This window comes from Phalacrocorax carbo, chromosome 3 (assembly GCF_963921805.1).
Source record: "Phalacrocorax carbo chromosome 3, bPhaCar2.1, whole genome shotgun sequence".
Classification (NCBI taxonomy): domain Eukaryota; kingdom Metazoa; phylum Chordata; class Aves; order Suliformes; family Phalacrocoracidae; genus Phalacrocorax; species Phalacrocorax carbo.
In genome coordinates this window covers 53795392-53819720 of record NC_087515.1, presented here as the reverse complement: position 1 = coordinate 53819720, position 24329 = coordinate 53795392, and the positions used below count along the sequence as shown (strand labels likewise).

The 24329-nt window shown below is 37.4% G+C and overlaps 1 protein-coding gene across 2 annotated transcripts in view; it reads right to left on the bottom strand.

Annotated features, from left to right (window-relative positions):
- The window catches only part of PRKN (parkin RBR E3 ubiquitin protein ligase), a 775925-nt gene that overhangs the window by 373912 nt on the left and 377684 nt on the right, over positions 1-24329 (bottom strand). For both annotated transcript variants that reach the window (XM_064446939.1, XM_064446938.1), the window contains exon 6: positions 5841-5956. In XM_064446939.1, the coding sequence (XP_064303009.1) occupies positions 5841-5956 (116 nt within the window). The remainder of the gene's footprint in view (positions 1-5840; positions 5957-24329) is intronic.

Sequence of the window (24329 nt, the reverse complement as noted above, 5' to 3'; positions counted from 1 at the left end):
GTCCCTGATGGTCATAGTACTTAGACAAAGTAGATTTAATTCTTAACGTAATCTTTTCCCACTCCTCTTTGAACTACTCAAGGTATATAAAGACAACAGAATGTAACAGGCAGAGATTTGGAGCAGAGACCATATTATTAACACAGGTCACAGAGAGGGAAAACGTACTTTAAAAAAGATGAGCTAAATATAGATTTAATAACTTGCTTGGATTATAATAGCCCAAGGGGTAACTTTAGGATCCTATACCCCACAAGTGAAGAGAAATAGCAATTATAAGCTGGAATAAAGTGCTGTTTACTCTTCTGAAAAATATCACATGGGCAATGACTTTTAATGGACACAGTCTGCATTTTGATCTCGGAAGGGAACAGAAAGTCCCTGGTAAAACTCTCTTCAAATAACAGCAAAATTGGCCTGAATGAAATTTGTAGGACAGCTTCTTCACTTTGAAAATGTTTACAGTTCAGATATGGAACCTTATCAGAAGCTAACTTTTGCAAATTTTCCCTTCAGCTGTAACATCTGATTCAAATCATGAAACTAAAGATTCTAGAATTATTTGTTCTATAAAAGTGTTGAATACCATGCCAGGCCTGATACCTCATATCCTTTGTGTCATATTCACTGTTATATTCCTTGTCTGATATTCTTTCCCATTTTTTTTAAATCCAGACTGCATTAATACCAGCTATTTACAGAAAGAAAGAAAGGCAAGGCAAATGATTTCAGATGTTTCTAAACAATCTTTTAAGCTGTAATAGAAGAAATATTTTACTTCAAAGCAATGTACATTAATGCCCAATATGGGACAGCATGTAGTAGTCAATAAGGAACTTGGAACACCTTCTGTATCAACAAAAAAAGGGTAAAATCCAAAACATTACATTACAAAAATCCTAATCCCCATAATAACCTTGGGGAGTTGGTCTTCCCTTGGTAGCTAAAATCTAAAGGTAAAATCCACAACTGAAAATCATTCACATATATATTTATGGAGAAGCAAATTATTTTATCCCTTACCAATTTGGAAATACTACCCCATAAAAATGAAGCTCTTGAGTCTCAGTCCTGACTCTACAGTAACAGAAATTAGTAATAGGGGGATGGCACAAACTGCTGCTGGAGGGAAAAATTTCATAATTTGTATTTTTTCTTCAGAAAAAAAAAATAGACTGAAAAAAAGATGGCTGATTAAGAGCTAGTGAGAAGCTTAGGAAGCTCAAAGTAGTCCCACCAGAACCGGATTAACACGCAGTTATCCCAAATGACATGCAGAGACATTCATTCTTTATTGACTGAAGGAGAACAGTTTCTAACTGAGAGCTGAACAGGAGAGCTGACTTTCTAACTGGATTTCCTGTAGTATGTTTCTTTTGAGTTTTTCCCTCCAAGTACTGACCTTCACCAATACTCTCCTGCCCATGGAGTCCAATGTGATCACAGTCTGAGTTGATTTGACAAAGACCTTACATCACTGTTACCCTTGAAGAACATCTAGCATACGCACTTCTAACTCTCACCACTAGAAAAACGAAGCTCTCATTTCAACTTTAGTGTTAGGCAGTCGGAATAGCAGAAAAACATATTACAAGATTGCATTGTGTAAACAAAACTTTTTTTTTACCCAAGATTATGAAGTAGGGACTTATTTGATAAAAAATCTGATGACAGAACAGCAAATACTTCTTATTCTGGGGAACTGTTTCTCCAGAATTGAGAGAAAGTGCTATATATCATTTACACTTATCTGTATCTGTTGGAAGCTAAAAATAATGGGTGCCTTTAGGAATTGTACCCTACCGAGTTTATGAAAGATGACATGAGGCACTTCTGTTCTGCACATTTTATTTTTACACTGCTTAACACTGCTGTTATTCCTGAGCCTGATTTATGGGTACCCTGGGGTACTCCTAACCCCTTTTGATGTTATTTCTACTGGAAACAGTTGACAAAAGCAGATCTCCCCTTGAGGATTGCACAGTTTTAGTATTTGTTCCAACTTTCAGCCATTTGCTCAACCTATTAAGAGCTTCTTCAAAGACATAAAAAGCAACCCATCACCTTGAATGCTACAGAAAGAAATAAATGCATAAAGGCTGCCAATACACACCAACTCTGCTGCAGATAAGCAGAATACATTGGAAGGCATTACACTACATGGAATACTGCCTATGGATTTAGCATAACCCTACAAGGGTATTTGGCTCTGAAGTATTTCACTCTGTTGGTCAGAGCTGCATGAAAATATTCATATCAAATATAAACCCAAGGCAAACAGAAAGTGTACCTAGTGTAAACCTGAGAGTAAAAGTTGGCAATAGACTTAAACATTACTTCAACTTTGTATTTTTTCTATATACCATAGAGTACACTACTGCTTTAAATATGATTTTTATGAGCTCTGCAAACCTTGCTAAAGCCATACATACACCATGCCAAGAATCTTGGAGCTTAACTGCTCTGCCTGCGGTGGACTAACTGTCCATGATAAGTGGATGGAAACAACTAGAGAAATGGTACATCTTACTGTGAACAATAATATTTAAGAAATACATAAGCAGTACCTGGTTGTCATCCTTTCTTCTTTAAATTATTTAAGCATAAAAGAAAGAAAAATGTATTTTGCAGAACAGACACGGGTTTTTTTATTGTAGTGAAGCTAATACAAAGTCATCGTTAATGTACCAAATACATTTATTCCTCTTTTCCACCTGAATGCTGTAAAATGATGAAAATAGGTTTCACAAAATACTACAAACTGTAGAATGCCCTGGATGCTACTTTTCAGCTGCATAGGACTGTTAGAAAGTAATCACCAGCACAAATACATGTAGTCACCTAAATGTTTAACTAAAATAAAAACATTATGGGTATTTATGTAAATTTGTTGAGTTTATATATAAATATTCCAATAACTCTAGGTTGGAGAAAAAGTTAGACACTCAAAATACTGAGCAGAGATTTCATAAGTAGCACAAGAATTTACAATGACCTTTGTGCAACACTGATAATTTAATTGTCCAATCTCTAGCTCTTTGCAAAATGGGCTTAGCTTTGGCCACCCTTTCAACTGGAAAAAAAAAAAAAGAAAATTGGAAATAGAAACTAAAATAATTTCTTTCACAGCTTTAATTGGAAAATTATTTCATTCACCCAAAGATACATGTGAAATTATATTTTAACAACTCACAAGATTGGCCAAAAAAAAAGAAATAGAGGAAGGTCACCCTGATACCACACTTCTTAGTATCACCTACAAATGTTTAATATTACACAAAACTGCATAATAGACTTCTATGGCTTTAAAAATCAAACTTCTGAAAGATAATTACGATTTAATATACAGATATATTCTCAAAATTGTAGAGTTATCACAGAAATGTGTATTAATATTTTCACGAGACAGAACAGTTTTCTTCTATTTTAGTTCTTCTAACCCCCTAGAGAAGGGGTTTTTAGACATGTTTTTTTTCCCCCGTAACTGTTATCTTCTTTTTTTCTTGTTTCTTTTTTTTTTTTTTTTTTCCTAAATAGAGAGGAGAGCTTAACATAAACACAGTAAGTTGTCAGGAACAGACTACTTTTCCTGCAGTCTAGAAATACTTGGAGTTCTTGAGAACCCAGTGAATATAGGTCCTGGAAATAAGTACTGTTTATCCCTTGAAGCTCAGTTGTTAGATTAGCGATTTTACCCCCTCATTGTACTTCATGGCGTTTGGTGACCGCTTTTGATGCTTCCTGAGTCCTACACAGGGCATACTAGAACATGAATAACCCTATTCCATACCATCTTACTGCTAAGATAAAAAGTATACTTTCATTGCAGATTTAGTTTCAGCAATGAGCTTTTGGGTTTCAGCTTCAAGGTTATCACAAGCTGGCTGTGATGAAAAGCCAGGCTACCTATCCCAGTACCATGTAGGATACCTGTCAGTCATTGCCATTTGGCTTGGGATCAGGGATCAGCCACTGGCCCTCCTCCATTTAGCAGTACAGACAGACAGGAGAACTAGCTACTTTTAAATAGTTTATTCTGCATCCTTGCTATAAAATGCTGAGGTACCAATTTGACAGAGAATGACATTTGGCCTTCAACCTATACCTAGGAGCCAGTTCTGTAAATATGCCACAGAGGAGGCTGCCAAAATCAGCTCTTTCCAGAAGACACACCATATGAATCAGTACAGAGTTCAAGCATCCCCTGCAAATTCTTTCTTCTCACCAACAACTATCACCATTCTCTTTGGTATACATTTTCACATAAGGAACGGTGCTACCTGCACTGAAGCAGAGTCAAGGTACAGTAGTTTCATGTTAGCTAACCATGAAAAAGGGGAGGAACTGAAATAATATCATCTACTTCCTGCTGATTTCACCTTGTGCAGTTCCACAGGACAGTACAAAAGACCTGCTCATGGGTGGGAGGAGACTGGGAGGTGTGCAGGAGAATGGACAGGCTGGAAGGGGTCCAGAGAAGGGCCACCAAGATGATCAAAGGACTGGGAAGCCTGCCGTATGAGGATAGGCTGGGAGAACTGGGTTTGTTCAGCCTTGAGAAAAGGAGGCTCAGAGGGGATCTCATTACAATATACCAGTACTTAAGGGGTAGCTACAAAGAAGATGGAGACTGCCTTTTTACACGGAGTCATACGGAGAGGACAAGGGGGAATGGACACAAGTTGCTCTTGGGGAGACTCCGATTGGACACCAGAGGGAAATTTTTCACAGCGAGGACAGTCACCCATTGGAATAATCTCCCCAGGGAAGTGGTTGACTCGGCCACGTTGGACACCTTCAAGAGTCATCTGGACAGGGTGCTGGGCCATCTTGTCTAGACTGGGCTCTTCCTAGAAAGGTTGGACAAGATGATCCCTGAGGTCCCTTCCAACCAGGGATTTATCTTTTTATCTCTAACTAAGACTCATTTTCTTGAGCCAAATACTGTCAGCAACCAATCGGCTGCTATCAATGTAGTAGCATGCAAGCACAACGTAATACAGTTATACTAGGTCTGGGATAGAATCAGAACAACCACCTATTATTTTCAATAGGATCTTTGCTGCAAGGAATCCAGCTTTTCCTCCCCAAATGGATATCTCTTAACAGTTTCACTCACGCTTCCTGCTATCCTGTAAGATTTTTCTAAATTCTTTCTTCTATTGCAAAATGCAGATCAATCAATAGGAATACTTAGAGTGCATAACATAGTGCTATTCGTTTTGAGGTTCCACCTCAAACCATCTCCTAATCAGTAGATAAATGTGTTTCAGGTAATTCTATACAACAGCGGTAGCTGTCTTTCTCGGGCAATTGGTTTTTAATCCATGCATTTGCAAGTAATGGTATTCTTGAATATATGTGCCCAAATACCATATAGTAAGACGGATTACAGTATTTAAAACTGCAATAAACAAGAACATGAAAACAGATGCATCATAAAAATTTTGCATTGATTTATAAAACAAACACCAAAAAGTTCCTTTCTGCAGGAACATTTTGTCCCACTCAAAGTCACGCTTTCAGTCCCTGCCTCTTAAATACGGATTAGCAGCAAAGGTCTACACACTTATGCCACTACCTTGAGCACTTGAGGTTGTAGCTAGAACTTAAACAGTCACATTCCCACCTGCAAATCAACAAAGGTAGAAAAATATAAATAGTAGTCATACCAGCAAAACAAAGAACACACCAGAACATGTGGCCCATTCTTCACCATGATACCAGGGAAAAAAATGTTTAATAAGGAAAACCAACAAGGGAAAAAAAAGCTCTTTGAAAGCAATAAGCGCTCTGAAACACTGAGACTGTACATCTCTGACACTTTTTGTTGTACTTACCTAATATCTGTGCATGTTATACATGTGATACAGCGACTGTTTGTTGTAATGAGGTTCAAAGCCACAGATGTTTCACTGTCGGTGGTTGGGTGTGCTCCACATTTAAAGTAAAACTCCTGAAATATTGAAGAAGAGATAAAGAGAAGATTACATACCTGCTGCTCACGTCCTCCCTTTATCTTAGGCTAACTGACATTTGAGACAACAGACAAATAACCACTGCCAACAGAAAAGGAGGACAATCATTAGGCAAGATTTACAAGGAATTCCTTGCAAAAATACCAGTCCAGGTGTGCATTTTGTTCAGTGATTTTCCTAGTGAAGATACCTACTTGTGTACTAATTTGATACCAATGTGATACATTCTGTGATTTTCTGTACTTATAGAAAATAAAATTACTTCACCTGGACTTCATCTAGCTATAACCATCAAAGGCAGAATACTAAGCATTGTCATGATGCATTAGTATTTCCACTTTTTTTTTTTTTTTTTTTTTGTTACAGATGTTACCGTTTTCTGAAGTCTAGAATACAGAATCAGCAAAGTCTGGCCTTGCTTTTGTGATGTTGGAAATCTATAGAATACCATCTTACCATGATATTAAATGGAAGCTCTATCTCTCTTGGGGCACATATTATGTTTGCAATTATATATTATATTATGTTTGCTATTAAATATTATATTGTGTTTGAATTAAGTTTCTTTAGTCCATACTGCTCTATACAGCCTCTTAGACTTCCTTCATTAGCATAATACTTTTTACACAACTGTGTGCTTTTTTCTCTTTCCCAAAGCACACCAGGGAAAGCCATACCAATCATGCTGTGCTTTGATAAGGTTTTGTTGTAATAGCTTGTTTTAAATGTCCAAATTGCTCTATGCATATGTAAATAAAGGCAGTCTGAAGACATATGCTTTGCAATAGGAGCCACGGATGACAGTTTGCAGCTTCTTTGTTCCTATGAAACCTTTTTTCCCAGTATCAAATTGTGGAAGTTTGTAATGAAAACATTAAGACTTGTATAGATGAAGTGTGAATTGGAAGGTAAGGGTACAAAAGCATCAGAAGACAGGATGAGAAGAAGGCATAAAGGAATGACAGGTGTTGATGGCATCAAGACGCTAAGATCACAGATGATTCTCAAGACACCCAGACTGGGGAAAAAACATCCTAAAAAAAGAGGAAAGGGAAAAAAAAGAATAAACTGCAGCAAGAGAAAAAGACACAGAGACAGTGAAAAAATCAGTAGCATTTCCTAATGACTCACTGAGGTGGGACAGGATGAAGGAAAAACAATTTCAGTCATTGACAACTTCTTTAGGTTGCAAAAGTCACATCCAAAACCCAGCATTAAGGACAAACCAAAAGCCATGAAAAAGACTTGCTGGGTGGCGTTTCCTAGTGTCTCCCCAAGTTCCTAGCTAGACTATCTGGACACACATATTTTAGTGCTTGTGAATATATGAATGTAAGAGAATAAGTGGGGCTGAATGAAATCAGTTTTGTTTCTTACAAAGTCACCTTCCCCTCTATACAGCCTTGCACCGAGATTTACTACAATACTGTACTAAAATCAGTCCAGAAAAAGCTCCTACTTTCTCATTGCCTTGAGCCTTGCAGTAGGGAGTTCTTCATCTGTGAAACAGCTGTCAATTACTGTTTCTCAGCAGTGATCATTCAGATCTATTGTGTATTTCTACATGAGACAAATACAGTACTATGCAGTAATACATCTAAGGTGGAATCTGGTAACTGGGATATGAGAAGTATTAATACAACCTTCCCTCTACGTTAATCAATCCTGCTTCTCAGAGGAGCACTGATATACACAGTAGATTCAACACAAATGAAATATTCAAACTACACTATAAGTTAAGGGCTCATTACCTGAAGCATGTGTTAGTAGCAGTTTAAGAGACCTAATGGGCAAGATGACAGTTTAAAGACAAGCCTGTTTTTAAAACAAAGGTATTGTTCACAAAACTTCTGAAGTAGTCACCTCTACATACTTACAAAGACATAACATTTTTAATAACTAAATCATTTCAGTCCTGTTTCACAACATCAGGAAGCAGTCCCAAGCAAGAAAATATGCTTAAAGTCATCCTTAGACAAGACTTGAGACTTTCCAGGTCTTTTCTCTTGTTCAAGACCCAGTTACACACACAGCTTTTAAATATCAACTCAACTTGTAGCATTTCAGCCCTCAAGAATGAGTCAATGGAACTACACATTCATCTTGGGTACATGAAAGCCTTACACAATCTGTAACTTTAATTTATTTTCAACCTTTAAAAATGTATCCATTAATCTTCATATTATTTGCTAATGGGTTTTGGAGCTTGAGTTTTCTTTTCCCTTTAATTTGATTTTAGTTTTGTTTGAATTAAAGGGTAAGAAAGATTTATTTCAATGCAGGAGAAGTCTTAAAAATATCTCATTGCTTCAGTACATTTTCTGCATACAACCAAGAGAATATTGACAACTTGCTATTCCAGAACAGATAAAGTATGGGCAAGGAAACAAAGAAAATAAAAAATATTTTTTATGAAATTACATACACACTATAATAAAACTTTGTTTGGGTCACAACCAAAAAGAAAAAGAGTAGTAAAGGAAGTAAGCTCTAAAACAACTGAAATAGCTTTAGACTTATTCTTTTTTTTTTTTCCTAGAGAGTGTCTGGTTTATGATTCTAATTGCTTTTGATAGTACCTCACAATGGCTATAACGTTCTCATCATGAAAGTTGTTTAATGAAGATGGAAGGGAAATAAAGCAATACATTTCTTATTCTACACTCTAAGATGTATGGATTATTGCCCACAAGTCAGGAAAAAAAAGAAAGAAAGAAAAAAAAATGTCAAGCCTCTTGTGCTATATTCCCAAAATACTTTCTCTGTAGCATTAGGAAAATTACTTCTCTATCCTTCTGTTTATCAGCCCAAAAACTGCTTTAAGAAAATTCCTCTAGTAATTATATTTATGATGTGCTTTAGTGTTGCTGAATAGAGAACATTATGGAAAGTGAAAATAATATTTGAAATAACAAAAGAAAATATTGCCACTCTCCAAAACTATTCACTGAAAGACTCCCTGCTTGAGTAAACTGTAATTAAAAGAAATAGCAAATCTTAATACTAAATGCAAACAGAACAGAGGGCTCGTTAGAATTATAGAAAAAAAATCCCTCAAGATTATATGTCAAGTATTTGCTCAGAATAAAACTTCAAGATTAAAGAATAAGTAATTTATAACAAATGTGTTGAGACTAGCAGTACAGTAAAACTAACCCATTAATAAAATGTTGACCATTGCAAAAACAAAAGGTTTCAACCCACACAATGCACAATTCTATAAAATCAACACAACCGTCTACATCTGTAGGCCTGAGACATCAGTGCTGTGATGGGAGTTCAGAAATACAAGGAGAGACTGAAATCTAAAAAACTTAGTACGCTGAGTACCTGACGGGTCTGGTGTAGTGCGAACCACTTTTTCCCTTTTTTAAAAGTTATTTTTATCATAGTAATATGCATTCCAATTGTTTGAAGGCTTTTAAAAGTCATGAACTCAATTAGGTTTCCAGTTCCAAATAAAAATTTATGTGGCCTGGTTTTACACATTGCATAAATAAGCAATGCGTGAATATTTGTTATACCTACCAGATTTCCCAGAGACTTAACATACTTCTCGTGATGCAAGTACAGCCTTTTCATGCAAGAGCATATATGTGTGAAGTTACAAAGAAGATAACCCATCAGCACAAGTTGCTTCTCAACTGAATCCAGAAATTAAACTGCTAAGAGTAAAATGTAAGAGGCAAGAGTTTACCCACTTCTCATTCTCCAGCCCTGCATGTCATCAGGCATGTAAATGTAGCTGTTCTTTTATTTAGTCTTTCACTCAGCATATGATAGCCTAAGGAGGGAAATTTGCTGGATTATTTAATCTAAATAATTTATGTTCCAAGGTTAATCTCCAAACAGGCATAGAGACCTTGGAGCCAGCCACTTTAGGACTAACTCTCTAATTTTGCCACAGGCTGTCACAGTTGTTGCTTAAGGTTGACATCAAAATGTCTCTCTGTGCTTAACTTATGTTATGGTATATGAGACAATACTTTTGGAATTTTAACCTTACAATAAAAAACCCAGAATAACATAAAAGGGATGGGCAAAAATTAATGCAGTCTACATAACTACTTGACAACTTCCAAGATATTTTAAATTAGAAGAAATCATTATATTCTTCCTTTCTGCACTGTGTTCTCATTCAATACAAAAATTTCTGATTTTTTTTTTAAGTATTTCTGTTCAGCAGAAGGATGTAAACAAATTACTGTGAAAGCAGAGACAAAATTTAGTGCTTTTCTTAGTTCTGTAAAGTGAGTAGTTTTGTGGTCACCTTCTATTGCAGTGAATACCTATAGATCATTTTCTTGCCTAAAGGCATAGGTCTCATGAAATTGTGAACATTCTATTTAACACTACAAATGTCTTCCTTTTGGCAGTGTATCTGATAGATTGTTATTCAGAGAGGGAGCAGGCATTGCTCTTAAATATTTTGTCGTATTCTACACTCCTGTTATCGCTTTTGTGTCACACTACATCATAAAAAGTTCAAGGGGGAAGAAAAGGTTCAAAGATACATGGTCAGTGCCAGCTACTTTTTATGAAACTCAAGAAGAAAATTCTCAAGTTTTTTAAAAAAATAATCTTTGATATTTTACCAAAAATATCTCTCACTAAATACTGTCTTCTCAAACAAACCAGTGGTTTGCATACCCCTAACTACTGATAAGTGAACTGTCATCTATACAATCAAGTAACTAATGTAAGTAAAAGACTGAAGTCATGCATAAAGCATCAGTGGGAAGCCAGGGCCTGAAACAGAATAAGGCCCAGAAGAATCCCTCTAATACATATTCCCCGGTCCAGTTTACTGCACTGTCAGAAAAAACACTGCTAACAAGTACCAAGATAGCCTGCACCTCAGCTGATATACAACAAATACACATGAAAATACAGGTTCCTATCCCTGCTTCTCATTCACTGCTGTGTAAGCTAGTTAAAAATCCTAAGGAAACTCAGCCTTTTCATTTCTTATTCTAAACTGCAGAACAAGGTGGTAGCCCTACAATATTTTCCCCGTAAATTACCCACACATATATTTATTTAGGACTGATAGGCAAAGCCATTTATTAATATGTGTTCTATTCACTGAAGGTATAGTTTTCATTTTCCAGGTTATCAGCACTCTTAAATCTCCTTTATTCTGTATGGCCATAATTATTCCCCTGAATGAGAGAAATCTTCAATGCCGTTGTGGCACACTCCTGTGGTAATGCTTCATTTCCTTTTCCAGTTGAAAAAGGAAGTAGATCTTCAGTGGGTCTGAGGACAGACTGAAAAAAAACCCACTTCAGAACAGCTGTGGAATAAAAAAAAACAAAACCAAACCCAGCTCTGCAATTGCAGCCAGAGAGAAAGGTGAGAGGATGTGAGAGGAACAACTCTGCAGACACCAGGGTCAGTGGAAAAGCAGGAGGACGTGCTCCAGGCGCCGGAGCAGAGAGTCCCCTGCAGCCCATGGTGAAGCTGATGGTGAGGCAGGCTGTGTCCCTGCAGCCCACGAAGGTTAACAGTGCAGCAGATATACACCTGCAGCTCGTGGAGGACCCCATGTCAGAGCAGGTGGATGCCCAAAGGAGGCTATACCCTTTGTGGGAAGTCTGGGCTGGAGCAGGCTCCTGACAGGGCCTGGCAGCCCATGGAGAGAGGAGCCCACGCTGGAGCAGATTTGCTGGCAGGGCTTGTGACCCCATGGGGGACCCATACTGGAGCAGTTTGTTCCTGAAGCACTGCACGCCATGGAAAGGACCCACGCTAGAGCAGCTCATGAAGAACTGCAGCTTATGGAAATTACTTATGTTGAAGTTCACGGAGGACTGTCTCCCACGGGAGGGACCCCATGCTGGAGCAGGGGAAGGGTGTGAGGAGCCCTCCCCATGAGGAGGAAGGAGCAGCAGAGACAACATGTGATGAACTGACCACAACCCACCCTGTCCTCCTCTGCCACTGACAGGGGAGGAGGTAGAGCAATAAGGAGTAAAGTTAAGCCCAGGAAGAAGGGAGGGGTGGGGGGAAGGTGTTTCAGATTTAGTTTTTATTTCCCATTACCCTACTCTGATTTGATTGGTAGTAAGTTAAGCTTATTTCCACTAGTAAAGTCTGTTGTGCCTGTGACAGTAATTGGTGAGCGATCTCTCCCTGTCCTTATCTCAACCTGGGTGCCTTTTGTTATATTTTCTCTCCCCTGTCCAGCTGAGGAGGGGGAGTGAGAGTGGCTTGGGTGGGCATCCGGCATCCAGCCAGGGTCAACCCACCACACCGCTCTTCCAAAGGTCAGCTGACTTCCCTAAGCTGGGAAATGCACCTGCCCCATGGGCATGGCTAGCTGGAACACCTCCTAGGCAAGAGACTGATAAGTACAGCTTTCATGGACTGCCTCAGTGGTTACGGACAAACAAACCATTAATTGATTTTGTGGGAAAGGATTTGCACATAGTATTAGACCAGCATTCAAGTTGCAGCATATAAGTCCTTAAATACTATTTCAGTGTTAGAGAAATATATAAATTGATCACCACAAATAACAGATTAAGGCATGTGATTCATTGCTAATTCTTTATTAAGATGAAGCAGGACAATAAATTAAGTTTTTAAGTGACAGTTGTTTTAAACATCCTTAGCACAGATTTTAGGTATACTGTCATGCAAAGCTTAAAGATGTTGGTCACTTTAACCATTCACATAGCAATACTAATATGAGTCTTTCAAAAGCATAATCACTGCACTCAGACAACATTTCTCTGCCATAAAAAAATTCTTAAAGTAATTTTTCTATTTGAAAGAGAAGATCCTGTGAAAAACTCAGCACCTGATCTCAGAGCTACATATTCAGGATGGAGTCAAAATAATCAGCAAGAATGAAAATAAAAGGATGCCACCAATACCACCATATTTTATATGCATTTCTACACAAATTTCCCCAGCCCTTACACTTTCAAATCCATAGAATCTTTACTGTAGAACATGCAGTAGAAGGACAGCATGGCAGTTCAGGAAGCTGTCAGGAGTGTGACCTTTGAAAGAAATGCCTTTATGAGATGGCAAGGAGAAAAACCGATATCCCAAGGAGACATCAAATATTGTATATTAAGCCTTGTTAATATACTTCTGCTAATTGAGCTGACCTCAAAGAGAACTTGAAACACCTTTTGACGTTAAGAATGACAACAAAGTACTGATGTATTAAATTTAAATGTCCATAAGTAGTATATATTTAATTTGGCAGGAGACAAAAGCAGCATAAAAATGTAAAAGTATGAGCATCTCTCCAATATCTGCTTTCTGACCGAACCCCATTGCCCTTCTCAAAATGCCTCTGGCTAAGAAGAGAGATCTGTTATTCATGATAAAAGCTCTTTAGGATGAGTATCCTTTGCCATCTCTTCACTGAGTCTGTCAGGGTATGCTTGGCCTCAGTGAATACATCAACTTCAACCTGTGTGAAGGGAGGAAGTTAAAAATGTAGTAATAATTTAAAAAGTTGAGGCAAACACCAATTTGAGGCAGAAATGTTACTCTCCTGCATTTTTCAAAACTTTCTTTCCTGTTCAGAAGTAACTGTTGCAATCCAAGTGTGTCCAAGTGACTGAAAAACACATTATATTTCAGAGAAAGAAGTATCAATACATCTGTACAATATCTCTTTTTTATTCTTGGTCAACTTTAAAATGTTTTTCTTACATGAACTTATTTAAAAATACAGTACTGCTTCCTTCTCTCAGAATCAAACATAGTCACCGTACATTTTACTCAGTTCAGGATATCAAAAACAATTTGTTTTATACTAAATATTTTAACACATAGCCTATGACATGGAAAGTATTTTGAGTGTAGCTGGATTATGGGATGGAAAATGTACATGCTATTCATAATTTTTTACAAGACCTAGTGTTTTAGTCCTGACCAAGTCACTTAAAGCCATTTTAGGCTTGACGTAAAAACTCTTCAAAAGTGATTTTTTGAGACATTTTCAAGGGCTACAAAATAGCAACAGCCTCTAGTCTCATCATATCCAGATCCCGCTTCTATCCACATTCTAAAAAAAAAAAACCACCACAAACAAAAGCCAAACAATCTTTTGTTTATGTATTTATTCCCCTTGCCAAGGTACAACATTTCTTTCATTTTTCCAGAATTCACTGGAAGTACAACAGAGATATTGTTCAAAAATTAATAACTGGACAGCTATAGCTACCCTTCAGTTTTCAACAGCAGTCTAACTGATATAACCAAAAGATCTTCCTATCCATTTCTGAGGTAGCCATCACTTCTTATATGTGGATTCAGTGATTTATGCCAACGAGGTTGTTTTTGTATAGTGGTGAATACAGCTTGTATATCTATTGACTGCACTACAAAAAAAAAACCCCATTATTACTTTTCAGTTAATAATTTGTATTAAAAACTAAAGAGAGAAGAAATAAGAGTCAAATAATGGGTTATTAACTATACAAGGTTATAATGACATCTGGCCTTTGGAGATAACATGCAACTATAGTTTTGTAGGACTTCTGTGTAGAGGAAAGTGACAAGAAATGCAATACCTATTATGTATTATTCTTTCCTTGTCTACTAGGAAAGACACTGGAAAAAGAGAGCACAAATGCCTTGGGAATCCCTTAGCAGCTGCTGCTGCCCATACAATGCTATTTCAACCACCCAGGAAAGTACTCTGTGAAAGGGGCTTTCCTCATTTTTAATGGCAACATTTCTCATTTTCTGTCCTTTTCCTAAAGGCAGCCACACACCATACTTGCTTTGTTTCTCTGTGAGTGTGGCTCAGGCTCAAACAATCCTGTCACTAATTCTACTGTCATTCCTTCAAATAGCAATGTTTCCATGACACAAAGACAGAATGAACCGAACTCTTCAGCATGATCCAGCTCTTCTATCACCCATTTTCCCTTAATACAGAGAAAGAAATAAAGGCTCTGGGGCATCACGTCTCCTAATAAAATGGATCTTTGCCTGGAATGCTAGCTTACAGTGGAATCAAAGGCCCTACAGACATTTAACTGATCATGAGAAATTGAGAAATGCATAACTAACATGTTACAGATACTGTAACGCCTGTGGTATGTTAGGATAGAGTAAGATAGTTGTAGGAAAAGTTCTTTACTATGAGAACGGCTATGCTTTCATATAAAATAACATCAAAGGTTTACATCTTCCTTGCCCTGGAAGAGTGCAAACTTTCCCTTTCTTCTTTCTGCACCAAACTTTTCATCTGTGTTCCATTTAGAAATACAATCTCTGATCTACACTAATTTCTGGGCTGAACCATGACTGCAGCTGTCAGGAAGATTAGATTACCTAGCCCAGCCTCTGGAGCCCAACCCAAATCATTCTGTCGAATTTGTTCACCAGGTTTCAGCACGTATGAAAGTTTATTTTGGAAAAGTTCCTTTGAATTACTTGAGCCACAGAGGAAGTCTCAGTTTCAGAGTAGCTACTTAAAATGTATTATAATCATCATATCCTGAACACTAGTGCTGATTTCTAGGACGCAAACTTTCCCATCAGCCTCTTTTAAAGTAGAATCCAACTGTTTAAATTTGTTATCAAGTGTTTCCTGTAGAGAATCAATCCTTTACTTGGATCTTAATTTCCTCTGGCAATCAGATTTGAATTTTTATGTGAACATAAGCCACAAAAAGGTTGCAGGAAGCAAAGAAACTCAAATACCTTATGATATCCGATCCTCAGGCTGTGCTTCTTATGGCACAAAAAGTTGTTTGCCATTACAGGTTTGAGTGATTTGTTTCTTTTCCAACCATGCTAACAAGTCCTTGGGGTAAAGCTAGTGATGAAGAATTTAAAAACGACTACAGAATAAATCTAAAATGTATAAGAAACAGGACTCCTGTACTTGAACTGTAGGTATTGCACAGGTGACATTACATTGTAAGGGTCTCCCAAAGAATATTACCTTGATCTTTGGAGAAAAGTCCGCAGAGTTAGCAAATTATAAATGTCTAAGTAGACTAAATAATTTCTTTAACTAGTTGTTACCTTTCATGAGTATTCTATATGACTCAACCAATTCCATGGTCTAGTCTGTAAATATTGCTGAGTTTCTGCAATATACGCAGTAGATTCCCATCCATCTGATCCCATCACAACTGAAACATTTAAATTTTGTCCATCTCTTGACATCAAAGGAACTGGTCAGGTTCAAAGCTCAGAAAAAAAGGTACTTTTAACCCAACAGCCATCTTAAAAAATGACTGTTATTTTTAGTTTTAGGTTTTCAGCCTTCAGCTAATATCACCAATGTCCTAGAGCCTCACATCCACCCATTAACCATATGGATGATCTACAAGTCTGTAATATAGCTGAAAGGCAGTACTAAGACACCTTTCATTTAGCACTAAGGCTGCCTCAGGGGGACCATCAGTATTTATGGGAGGATGCTGGGCAGACAGAATTAGGCTGTAATACTACAGGAGTGGCTTTTTGCCTCATCTCTATGTCTCAGCCTTGAAAAATTGGACAGTTTGTTCTGTCATCTTTCCAATGCCTGCTATAGATCAGGATATGAATGAGAACAAACCAGCCAAGACACTGCCCAGTTACATTGGGAACAGTGAGAGAAGGAAAGGGAGGAAGTGACAGAAATGTTATTCTCTCCTTCTGTATGAAATATGTTTGCCTTTTGCTCTGAAGACTCAGAAATGTACTAGAAATGTTTGGCACCTCCTGCCTATTCACTGAATATGCAATGGGGTGTTTCTGAAGTCTATTTGCCACCCAGCAGCTTGTTGCTTTTCTTTTGAAGCATGTTCTTTACCACAACTATGCATTCTGTTAGCACACCTATAGCTATGTTGTCCTTAAGTCTTAATTGCGTTCTACTGAATTATTGAGTTTTATGCTCCTACTATTCTCCTTTCTACAAAGGTGCTAAAGAACGGGTCTCTTGTCCTACCTACACACACAGAGGTAACGTCTAACCCATATACGGCAAGAGACATTAAACCCAAAGTCTTTGGAAAAAAAATTTACATAAATTCCCCATAATAACTTTTCAGGTTTGTCTGGTTGCCAGAGTTGGAGTTGGGAGTAAATTTAGGTGTGTGTATTTAGTTTTTTCCTCTCCTTTGAATCTCTGATTTAAGTCTTCTACTTCTGCATGGACTGAGCAATCAGATGGAATATCTGTGCTGCATCACACAAACTGAAGCTTTCTTAAAACAAAAAGGAACCAAACACAATAACCTGCATGATGCTCAGAACATATGATAAAGAGAAAAGGAGGAATTATGTTAAATATAGTTACATGAATAGACAGAAGCAAACAGTTGATTCACATTGCCATTATTCAATTAGGGAAGAGGACTATATTTTTAGTTCATTTTCCTGGTTTCAGCTAAGTATAATCTGTACATAACTCCCTACATGAGTAACACTACAATTATTCCTTCCACTTCTGTGAAATGAAATAAAGATGTTTCATTAATGAGGCAAGCATTTTATATAGTGTTTTTAAAGGCAAAACTTGAACTGTAATGCCTAGTAGAAACTCCTCACAATCCTGTTATAATTTTCAATACATAAATACATGATTTGTTATTTCAGATTTAGGAAACACAAGTGCCTAGTGTTCCAGATGACTTATACATAAAAAAAACCCAAGCCTGCTCACAGCATTGTTATGGAATTAAATATGTCACTACCTAATAAGATGGTGTTATGGGCTAAAGTCTCGCAAAAACTTTCTCCAGATGTTCTTACAGGTTACTAGATTCTCTTGAAAGTTACAGAGGGCTGCAGCAACTGGAGTGGGTAGAGGAGACAAAGAAACAAAAAACCCAAAAAAAACCTCCAAGAAACTCTTTTCTTTGGCTAATCTTGTACTGCAAAACTCACTAAAATGTTAGCAGTAAACTGAATATGTTCTCTGGCATTTAGTGTTCTCTCTTTTTTAAAAAAAATATATTTTCAATATCTAATATGTACAGATGAGCTAGATGCAATATATATGCAAGATGAGCTAGAAAACATAAGTCACAGTGGGAAATCCATTATCTCCTCTATAATCTTGTCAGGAAGAAAGAAATCTGTGTTTGCATTGCACTCTTACCTATAGTTTCTAGCACAAGAAATATGAAAAATGCAGCAATTAAGTTAAACAAGCACTTAACACAACAAGCTTATGTCCATACCAGTACAAAAGAAGCCAATACCTATCAGTTGCTGACAGCACAGTATCTGATTTGAAAAGGTATTTTCTATTATTAAAAACAGAAATATGTGGACATTTTTTCCTTTGAGACAACTTAATACATAGACGTATTATCTAGTGTAGGAGGTTATTTGCATAGCTCTAATATAATGCTGATGGTGTCTTGATAGACTATTTTCACTAAAGTGATTTAATTTGGTTTTCACAGCAAACCCTTATCTATTTATACTACCTTCATTGTAAAAACAAGCAGCAAAAAAAAGAATTTTTTCTTAACTTAAAAAAATTGTATCCAGGGAGAACAAGGCTATGTCCACACTAGAAAACTGCTTATTGTTAAAGAATATCCAGGAACATTTCTGGGTGATTGAATACAGTCATCTGTACAGTTGCAGTGTTAGCAAGGTCCCTGACATGTTTTAGACTGTATCAGCTAGCATCTCTCACAAGCGCAGTTCAGCAGTGGGCACATCCAGGCACAGTTCTTGGTAGGTAGTTTGCATCCCTCTTTTGTTGGCTGAGAAAACTTACTAGCTGCAGATAAGCTATGCTGTGCCATTGGCCTTCAGGTATGAGGAGTTTTACAAGCAACTTTTGTCCTTGTGGTCCTCCTACGAACAGGAAGTGAGGCAAGGTTTGCACCCCTCTCTACCTCTGGAAACACATTATTCTACCTAACCAATACTATTTCCCAGTCAGGCTTCCTCTGGTCTTCTGACCAGGCAGGCAACTGCGGGCAGGACTCTTCTACCCTTCTCCACTGCAAAACACTTTCTGCTTCCTGATTTTACTAAGTAGGTTTCAACCTGTAAAAAGAGCTGTAAATTCATACTTCATGCAAATTCTTTTGACTAAATTAAGGGAAATGCAGGGACTCACTCAGATCAAAAAGTAATTTTGTTTAAAAATGTGACAAAGAGGGATTTACACAATAGCAGAATCTAAACGAGAGCATGAACAGTGCACGAGCAGTATAAAGTGTTTTCTGCAAAAAGCACAATGCCACATTCTCCATTTAACATTTCTGAAGTTTTTTATTACAGTATCTATCTTACCCAAGCAAGTAAAATTGCCAAAGTTTTAACTTGCAAACTACCTCAATAATATATTTCTGAAAAAATATTTTAAAATTTGTTAAAGTATTTGACTTCAACTTTATGTAAGGAAAACTAGTAACTTAAATGATACAAGTACATGACCAAAATCACTGCTACCAGAAAAAGAATGGAAAAAAACAGAGATAGACATTACCATGGACATTAATTAAAACAATTGTCCAGATGTATTGTCTTATTCATAAAATTTCAAAAACAACATGTTGAGTCCCCAGTGCTGTAAATACATGGGTGTCATGGGAATAACTCACTGTCCAGAGCACCAGCAGTACTCTAGCAAAATAACCTCTGAAAACTAAAGATGCCCTTGACTTACAGGTATGTGGCAGCAGAGATACTGATCTGTTTGGCTCGAGTTCCCTGTGTAGGAGGTACAGCTCGCAGAGGTAACAGAGCCAACAAGATGAATTTGGCATCACAAATGTTGTGTTCACACAAACATAACAGGTCTATTATAGCATTTATTTTGACAAATCTTTTTTCAGGCTCCAAAATTCTCCCATAGATGGCATAAGCAATTAGACAGCTAGCATTTGCCAAACCCTGCCATGCACTTACCACTGCCTTTGCAGTTTCCTGACTGATGTTCTTTTTGCACAGGTGTTAGCTCACTTAATAGCAGTAATGTTCACTAGGAAATCTCACACCAACTTAAAAAAAAAAAAAACAACACAACTTTCCATCACACAGCCTATATGTTCAAGAATATGTAATGCATATGTAGGAAGACCTTGGATAAGTAAATTGGATAAAATAATCCCTTGAGGGTAATTAGAAGTTAACATGAGAAATACATTTGTCTGTAAAACATACACACTTCATTTTAAAGGTGCAGCTGGTAACATTATAAAAATGCACCTTTCCATTTTCAAATGGAAATTAGAGCTGGGTGTCAGATGTGGTTTTGCTTTGCTTTTCCCCCTTTTACATGTTTACAGTTAGAACTTACCATTTACTTATTATCACACTATGACAGTTTCCTGAGGAAACAAAGCCATCACTTTCAAAACACTGCTTACTGTAGCAAAGAAGCCCAGCCTTTAATAAGACAAGTAACCTCTCCAGTCTCTTTTTCCAGATCTGTACAGGACCTTTCTGAGCAACACCTTGGAAAACACACACATTTATACAGAAAGTAGAACACCTGAGCTTAGCTCTTTACTGAACACACAGAGCCCTCAACTCAGCTCCTGGGAGAGTGGGTATGCAAGTACGTTCCTACAGACACAAATACATAGTTCAAGTGCTCCATATTTTAGCCAGCCCGTGATGCAAAATGCTTAATTAGTGCAGAGGGCAAGGACTAGAACCCGGGTCAGCATAGCCTGATATAACCTAGGGACAATACTTAACTACTTGCAAGATTACCATCTGCAAAAAACCCAAACAAGCCCATGCCCACTTTTTCAAATGAAGGCCCGCTGTGTACTGCTCCACGGAAACCACAGCTACTGCCAGTCACCAGCCCAATGGTGGGGGTGCCCTTCTGCAGTAACATAGCAGGTAATGCAACCCTTTCCTCCACAGACTTGAAATAGCAGCAACTATTTTACTTTATATATAGACAGGCCTTGATGGACATTAATTCCAGAGAAGCGCACACCCCCTCTAACCTACATTGGTTCAGATCCCCACACTGACGGTTATGAAGAAGTAAGGCCAGGAGCAAGATGCAGGCTGGGTCTCTACCTCGCTGACCAGTGACACTGCAAGTTTTCTCAGTGTGTGATTCACATGGTCTTGAGGAAGAAAAGCAGGGAGAACAGAAATTCATGGACAGTACATTGTCCCAGAAAAACCATGCTAATGTCCCAACTGTGCCACTCTCATACACCTAGGGACCTGAATCGGGCTCCAACTCATATTCCTGAGAGACGCCCTGAAACTCCCTGGTCCAAACCTGGACAGGCAGCAAGTCCATCCTGACATTGCCAAGAACAATCTGACCTTCTCTACAAGAATGAAAAATAAATAAATAAAAATGAACACAGAACACCACTTCATGCAAGAATGAGCTTTTTTTTTCCCCCTAAGAAAGTCTTTTTGCTACAGTATGCCATCTCCTAGGTAACCTCCAGTGTTTATGCTGAGCCTCTCCCAATCACAGGAGCTTTCTAAATAACAAAATGAGAAACAGGCCCTCAGGAATCATGTTCCAAGATGCTAGTTAAATATATTCAAGAAGAACTCAGGATCTGACACACGTGGTATTTTACAGTCTTTAAAATAAAAACAAAGCATATGTGGTAACAGGGAAAACAGTGTTACTTTAAATGTAACAGCAAGTATTATGTTAATGCATGTGAGTTATGTGGTTTTAAGAGGTTTTAACATTCTTCTAATTTTGCCACTTTTTTGAGAAGTAAGGATTGTTTAGGGTTTTGTTTTGGGGTTGAGGGCAGTAATATGGACCCAATGTTTTCCAGTATGTTTCTTCTCTTGTTAATATATTTTGCATATTTATTTCTATATATTGCCAAACAATAGTTATGACTTTTACAGTTACTTAAATTAAAGTTTAATGCAAAAATTTATTAGATCATATTTCTCTGAGCTAGAAAAATCAGTTGAAGGAGATTCTCACAGAATTCCAGCTGTACAAATGCTCTATCAAAGGTGAATTACAAGAATTAAGTTATCACAGCAAATCCTTATTGACAGGTTAGTGATCCTGCAAGCAATGCACTATTGCCTCCCGGTGTTTAAGATAAAGCTTCCAAAAATCCATCTGTTCGTGGGTGCCACCTCAAACACATGTAAAGGCCATAGCACTTTTAGCATATCTCCACAGTGAATTTTGTTATTTTTTCCCTTTACAACTTCAAATTCACATGGGGCTGATATTTTTTGCTCGAAAAGAATAAGATGTACGCAGTTTACAGCTTCTCCTAATGACAGTGTAACAGTGACATTCAGTGAGAAGTTATGTTTTAGTAGTTACTACAAAGGCACAAGAAGCTCATGGCTTTTCGTTAAAGCAGAAGACAGCAAAACCCATTGATGCAACTTGAATACTCCTGTGTCAGTTCCAGCGTTGCAATGGTGGCATAGCAGGAGGGAGAGATAGCTTTATGCATCAGAAGAGTGAAGCCTGCTTTTCAATAGAACACTTTGCTCATCTCCTGGCAGCAGTTTAAACATATGGCTTTTAAGAACAATTCAGAACACTGTTACTTTGCCCACATACATTGAAGTACCACAATGGAACAACTCAAACATTTGATTTTAGAATGCCCCAAAGAGTCGCTGAAATCCCAAAGAACTGCTACGCTATACAGTACAACTGATCAGCTGATGTATTACTCAGAGACATGAGATTTCACAAAAATTTTAAAGAGAACTGTTGCAATGAATAATGTCAAAACCAGTCTGTGAATGACATTCTCTTAACAAGTTCATGGTTTTTAACCATATGTTTCTAACCATCCATGTAGAGAAGCAAGGGAAATACTTGACTTCCAAGCATCCTCCCAGCCAACAGGCTGAAATACTGAGTATTTCTAATGACACTGTAAGAACTTCACTAGGCTATTTTTATATATTTATACAGTTAATTAATATGCATTCAGACTAATATTCCATTGGGGCAGGTACTTAAAGCATAGAGTAGTGTTAACATCAGCAGACTATTTGTATATTTAAAGCTGTATGTTACTTTAATTATCTTCCTGAGTTGGGCCGTTAAGGCAGAAACAGAAAGACATCTGTTATTATAATTTACACTTCCTAACTTAAGACAACCTTGACTTTTCTGAGGTAGAAATACATGTCTATACTGAAGACAACCATGTTTGCATGGCCCTTTATAGCTATACTACTATGAGAATCAAGCTGTACTATGAGAATCTCACAGCAGTTATTCAAGAACTATCCATTGCATTAGTGTGAACCACACGAGTCAGAGCCCATACCAATTACATTATCTTACACTACCACAACCTATAAACAGGGAATGCTTATTTTAAATTTAGTTCAAATCTGTAAAAATGAGCTTATTTCATAAGCTGCAAGCAAAGAAGCAGAAGACACAAGTTAGAGAGTTTAAAAACTAATCCCAAATCAGCTACAGGCATATCTCAGAAATAGCTAGACCAAAAATACAGTAGACAATTGTTAATTAAAACCTAATACCTGCACATTTCAGAATCTCAGACCAGAACACTGAGCATGGACATCATAGGTAGGAAACAGATTTTATGCCAAGGTAAATTTTATAGCAGCTTTTCAGATCTAACAGAATATATCACATAGCATGTCAGCCTGCAAAATGACACAGTTATTAAACACTCAATAACAGTACTTGCCAGATGCAAATGAAGAAACTGTGCTCTTCCATGTAAATGCTGCCTGACATTTGAGGAGAGAGTTCTATATAACCACATTGTACCCTAACAAAATCACCTTCATATGGTTTGATTGCTGATAGATGATTGCAAGAACATGTTGCATGCTTGAGTGGAAATCCAAGGTTTCAATCATCGGTAATGAATTTGCAACAGCTGCAGACAGTAGCATATTGTTTATGTCATGTGCAGTGAGCAACAAAAGATTCACTGAAAGTGTTACTCAAATTCATTGAATTACAAAAAGCTATCCCTGAACAGATTAGAAATGTTGCCACAGTGCATGCAAATATATGTACAAAATAAGCTGTATTTGAAAAAAACACATGGGTCTGATTTGTGAAAAAAGTGACAGAGTAAGCACAGTGTTAGGGTTTGGAGCAGGTTCTACTGTATCTTCTCAAGTTTCTCTAGTTTTAATATAATAGCATTTAATTCATACGTTTCAGTTACCATTTCCCAATTTGTTTAGGTCCCTGAAAGCCTGCAAATTTTCTAAAAATCTAATAGATCAAATGCACAAAGGGTATAATCCCCTCTAAATAATATGCAGAAATGACTTGTGAAGCAACATACAACATAAATAGACTAACTGTAACAGTGCTTTCATTCTAGGCTTAGGACTACACTACTGCAATAACACACGCCAGTGGGAGTCACACACCTCCTTTCCACTTTCCTCCCTGGCATCAGAATACAATATACTGAGCTT